The sequence below is a fragment of the Triticum aestivum genome, chromosome 4D, assembly GCF_018294505.1.
Source record: "Triticum aestivum cultivar Chinese Spring chromosome 4D, IWGSC CS RefSeq v2.1, whole genome shotgun sequence".
NCBI classification, from domain to species: domain Eukaryota; kingdom Viridiplantae; phylum Streptophyta; class Magnoliopsida; order Poales; family Poaceae; genus Triticum; species Triticum aestivum.
In genome coordinates this window covers 509378686-509384719 of record NC_057805.1, presented here as the reverse complement: position 1 = coordinate 509384719, position 6034 = coordinate 509378686, and the positions used below count along the sequence as shown (strand labels likewise).

Below are 6034 nucleotides of genomic sequence, written 5' to 3'. Positions count from 1 at the left end.
GCGTGACAAATAAAGAAATCAATAATGGATCGTAGGATCGTATCTCTTCCGACCCGCTCATTAGTCGGGTGTACTTGATTTGATTGTGTGTGTGTGTGTGTGTGTGTGTGGGTGGGTGGGTGGGTGGGTGGGTGGCAGGGGGGTATGTGGCGGAGCGGTGTAGGGATGACGTCAGCTAGGATACGGCCGATCGCCGGTAGCACGACTTCGTGGAAGGAGGGGTGGTATGTGGTGGACCGTCGTAGGGATGACGCCGGCTAGGATGCGGCTGCCGGTAGCACGACTTTGTGGGAAGGGGGGTGCTCCGTGGAAAGAAACACACTCCTATTAGGTACATGTGAATAACAACCCACAACTGAGAAGAACACGCCCACCCGATTGGTGAATCAATAAACGTAACATAAGCGCCGAATGGATATGCGGTCGATTTGAGGCCTTACCATGCCAAACCATCGGGTGTGCTACCTTTCAAAGCTGAAACGCCTAATGGCCTGGCTGATGGTCGAGGCTGCAAGACGTTATCCGTTGTAGAGTGGAATAACTTCAAATAACTGACATAATTTTTAGTTTTCATAATCAGAAAAATACATGAAATTCAAACGCAGTAGATTCTTTTGAGGATTTTTGGTTATGGAAGAAAATAAAATGCCAAAGTAAACCGAGTGACCTTCTGGTATACTCTGTCTTTCTCTCTAGAAATATATTGCGCGTTTGACATTTCACAATGTTTACTCTATTTTATTGTGATTGAGAGAGTTTATATGCTGTCAATTTTTTTTTGAGAAGTTTATACGGTAGCATTGGATGAATGATTTGAAGCACTGTCTCAAAAGCAGAAGAAGTCAATTTGTGTGGACTTCATTGACATACGCAGTCGGCCCAGGAGAGTGAGGCCGAGATAGGCTAGAACTGAGATGGGCTTTATTGGGCTTATTCGGCCCAAAGGAGAAAGGTGCAGCGTTTCAGTAGTGGTTCGGCCAAAATAGTAGTCTTGAACTGCATAATCGTCTTATCTTTTAATACAACGAAATTAGATAGTACGGTTTTCTCACTGTATATGATATTTCATATTGTTTCCACCAAGAGTAATTACCTATTTACTATATGTATACTTTTTTCTGTGTGATTTCATGATTGATCTTGTCGATAACTAGCTAGGATGAGAGAAGTCAATGCATAATGTGTGTGATACGTAGCTAGCTAGCTAGGCCTAAAAGAACACACATATAATGGACTGTGCTGTGTGTGTGGCAGTCTGCATCACGCCATCACATGACAAAAATATTCTCTACCTAGCTACTTCCTCAGTTCCTAAATAGAAGTCTTTTGTAGAGATTTCACTACAAACTACATACGGAGCAAAATGAGTGAATCTATACCATAAAATGCATCTATATACATCTGTATGTGGTCTATAGTGAAATCTCTACAAAGACTTATATTTAAGAACGGGGGGAGTATGTCACATGAACTTGCCGGCCCGCATCTATACATATACCTACCAGAACAAGGAATACTTCACTTTTCTTTCTTTTTGTACCATAGCACTTGCTTCTACTTCAGGGTAGAAGAAGATGAATCATATGTGTGGCAGCCGGAGATGCATGGATCTGTGTGGTGGCCTGCAGGGTGTGGTGCTGGTTAGGCCGCCCACGCGCGTGCTACTCCGGCGAGCTCAGGATTGTGTGGACCGTCTGGCTCCATTTTATGCAAAGGAGGAAAAGGCGGCCGATTCCAGCGCTCCATGGCTCCAGACTCTCCCGCTGCTTCATGCACTTTTCGCCACCCAGAAAGATCGACCATATGTGTATCTGGATTGAAGTGTGCTAGCCAATGCTTGCTTCGTTCTTGATTTTGCTCCTTTTCATGTGCTCCACGTGTACACGATAGATAGATCCTGAAAACGACTCCGCTGCTGGTGTCACCTCGATTTGTGGATCAGAGTTGGTCGCACACACAAGGGATCAATCGAGATATATGCTTGCCAATGGCCATCCAGATACATATATGGTTCCATGTCAGTAGCAAACATGATCAAATTGACCGGTTAATATCTTCGTCGGTTTAACTATGAGACTAGTATATTTTGGAACCGTCAACTATATATGTTGTGCGGTGAACTTTTGTTGGTTCTCATATTACAACTAAATTATCTTCCACGCCTATACGTAATGCTTCGTTATGAGGGGAGGCTCACACAATTGAAAAAGCCTAGCCACCTCCCATTGCTTTCCTTTCTCGCCGCCGCCGGCACGGTGGCGGTGGTGGGGAGTTCAGGTTCAGGGGCAGCTTACTGTGGAAGATTTGAAGGTCTTGGGGGGTTGCTATAGTTTGAGAAGGAGATGAGGGCTCGAGTGGAGGTCTCTGTCAAGCAGTGCTCGACAGCGGCGTTGGTGAATCCAGCGGCCCGGACCAATCCAGCCTGGTGAGCTTCTACGGCAGCCCATCTTGGCTAGGCCATCGAAGAAGATGATGTCGGTGCATGGCCCTGGACTGCAGCGAGTTCGGTCTCAGATCCAGACTTGGTGTACAACAGTGTGAAAATTTTGTCTCCTGCCTTCTTTATGGTGTCTTCATGTTTTGTTAGGGACGGCATGCCGGCGGCGCTTCCCCACTTTTGAAAGTAATGTTGTCCCCATCCTATACCCTGTTGGTGTGCTCACCACCGATGGAGGGTGTGTGATTTTTTTATCTCCGTCAACGGGTCTTCCCGGATCCGATCGGTTTAGGTTTCCCGTGGATTCGTCTGTATTCAGTCAACTTTCGTGATCTTCAGAGTTTCTACATGTCCTTATCGACGTTCTCTTACCTGGGGTGGCGATTTGCTTCGCAAATCACCGTCGCCGACGTCTCTTGGTCTGCATTGACGACTTCCCGCTCGTTGGGTTTCAAAAAAAGTTTGCTACGTCAAGATGGAGGCACAAAGATGGCAGTAAGCTTTGCTCACAGTGCGCCGCCGATGGATGCAGGAGGAAGAAGACTTCGGCACCCCTAAAGCTTTGAGTGTAATTTTTGTTTTCTATATGGGTGTGTTTGTAAGGTCTTGTGATTCTTAATATATGGTTTTAAGACTCTTTGCAAAAATAAAATTCACGCCCATGACATTCATATTTTTATGATTAGGAGTGTTTTTGTTACCTAAAAATGTAGCGCCAAACGGATACATAACATGATGAGTAACACGTGGCCTTTGCATAGATGCACACAACCAATACCAACTGTCTGTCAAAAGTAAAAAAATAGATATATCGACATTGCTAAAGTCATATATATAGGACCGACACTATAAAATTAATTGTTCCACAACTAGTACTTTTCTATTTTAGTATTGCCATGGTTTCCATTGTGTTGTGTTTGTCTACCTCGGGCTTTTGTGTTAGCATCTCCTTTTTGTTTGACAGTGATCCAAAAAGCTATAAATATCTAGCAGTGGCCTTGCGTGGACATAATATCATGTGGGAGATTCCCGGCAAGCAAGGTGTGCATATGGCTCCAGCTCCTCCGCGTAAGAAAGAAAGAAATCAAAAATGGATCGAGGGATCGTATCTATTCCGACGCTGTCATTAGTTGGGCCTATTTGATTTGATTTGATCCATCGTCTTTTGCTAATTCTCAGATCGAATATTTTGTCTGGTCTGCAGCTCATTGCTGCATATATGCAGTGCAGTGGAGGAGGGAGAGACACAGTACAGCCCTAGATATTTCAAGGTGCCTTAGTAGTTAGTACTCATCGCTGTCTCTTCTTCTTCCTCGACATCTCTCCTACTCCACGCACCAGACCACACCAGAAACGAACAAGCAAGCAAGCAAACGTTGGAGCTAGCTGCAGTATGCCCATGTCATGCAGTTTGTGCGGCGCCAGCAACTGCCCGCACCACATGAACTCACCCGTTCTTCATCATCATCACCATCATCAGGAACACCGACTGTGCGAGTACCAGTTCTTCGCCCAAGGCCAGCACCACCACCACCATGGTGCGGCAGCGGACTACCCACCGCCACCGCCGGCCAACTGCCACCACCGCAGATCATGGACCACACCATTTCATGAAACAGCAGCTGCAGGGAACAGCAGCAGGCTCACGCTGGAGGTGGACGCGGGCGGACAACACACGGCTCACCTGCTGCAGCCACCGGCGCCACCAAGAGCCACCATCGTGAGTAGTACTATTGCTTAATTGTTCCAACTCTTGCCGATCGATGGGACCTCCTGCTAACAAAAATCACGCCTACTTAATTTCCATATACTCCCGCCATCTCAAAAAAAGTTTGTGTTTATGCTGGCAGAAAGTTTGAGTTTCTTGTCAGTTGATGCACAAGAATGGGCGCTCACACATTCAGTCACACATATATACTTATTTCATTTTATTTGACTAACAAGGTAATCAGTCATACTGAAAGTTTGAGTTCTACTAAAGGGCAGCCCGGTGCATAGGGTCCGACCACTTTGGGTCGTTAGTAGGCAGGGTCCGGGGCAACAGCTTTACCACTGCGCCAAGGCCCCCCTTCTTGTTTGAGCTCTAGTAAATGCCGAAAATAATATAACAAATCTCCTTATGGGGTCAAGCAATACATATGTCCACGCCTTCATGTTAATTCCTTGACAAAGTTTGTGAAATGGACAATATATATACTGGATCGATGCACCCTCTTCCTCATTTTATGTGGTCATTTAATGAATTTGAATGCTATTTTGTATTTAAATTTTCTCTTGAGCTAGTTTTGTAAGCTTATAGCTCATATATAACTGATACTACTCCCATAATTGCTTTCGTAGTGGCCGGGTGATCGATCTACCGAGTTCATTAAACTGATTGAGATCAAGTCCAAAACAGACCAAAACCTCCCGAAATGGAAACAAGTTCTTTGTTTTAGTTTGCATCAGGAAATTGCCTACTTAATTACTTGCTCTCAATCTTATGGAGGTGGCATGTTCCTCACAAATGGATCCAGATCACAATTGTTGATGAAGTTAAACAGTTTTAGCAATTCATAAAACCGTGCATAGAGGTACAGGGCTACACGTATGCACGTGCATAATACACCTAATTAAAACATATATTCATAGAGCAATTGAGTTTGGACTGTGTGCTTCTTTGGACACAAAGGCCCGGGAAGTTGTTCTCTTCCATTGTCTAAAAAAATTAGAACGATTACAATCAAGTGCACCACTGAATGATAATGGGCAATTTCGGGTTAATAAGAGAACAACTATACTTCATAAACAGGGAATATCAAGTACATATCTGTTACCGACAAGAAAAGTACATAACTGCACTCTTAGGATTATTTTTCTCTTGATGTTCAGGTGCCATTCTGCGGGGGTGCATTCACCAGCACTATTAGCAATGCAACGATCAGGACAATTGATACAGAGATGATGGTGGCGGCTGCCCATAATCCGACGATGCAGGAGAGAGAGGCGAAGGTGATGAGGTACAGGGAGAAGAGGAAGAGGCGGCGCTATGACAAGCAAATCCGCTACGAGTCCAGAAAAGCTTACGCCGAGCTCAGGCCACGGGTCAATGGCCGCTTTGTCAAGGTACCCGAAGCCACCGCGTCGCCATCACCCCCAACTTCGCCCTATGATCCTAGTAAACTTCACCTCGGATGGTTCTAGTTTTCATCAAAGTAAAATAAGTTGGTTATTGATTGACCGGTTGGAGGAGTTATGTTGATTTGACTATTTCAAAAGGTCAGCAAACCAATCAAAGAAAATGTATTTATTGAAACAAGTATTGTTATACTTTATGTTAATTTAAGCATGTAATTTGAGGAGGCTAGCTACTGATGTGTATTTATTGTATGCAACCGATTCAATCAAGTTATCGCCGACTCGAAGTTAAATACGGACGAGCTTTTTATGTATAAAGTTGTTATTTTATCTTGAGGACTTCTCTAGGGTGGAAAACGGATTAGGAGTCATGAGTATCATCGCGAATGCTTATTTTGAGAGAGAAATTATATTGCATTCACCAAATATGAGTTGAAACATGTAACCACATGTATATTACAAAGTTGTGTGTCAGCTATC

The 6034-nt window shown here is 44.3% G+C and overlaps 1 protein-coding gene across 1 annotated transcript; it reads left to right on the top strand.

Moving 5' to 3' along the window:
• Nucleotides 1-3703: 3703 nt before the first annotated feature.
• On the top strand, nucleotides 3704-5771 carry LOC123100694 (transcription factor GHD7). The gene is made up of 2 exons (XM_044522580.1): nucleotides 3704-4157; nucleotides 5309-5771. Exons 1-2 carry the CDS (start codon nucleotides 3831-3833, stop codon nucleotides 5618-5620), a joined length of 639 nt encoding a protein of 212 aa, XP_044378515.1. The 5' UTR covers nucleotides 3704-3830; the 3' UTR covers nucleotides 5621-5771.
• Nucleotides 5772-6034: the final 263 nt, after the last annotated feature.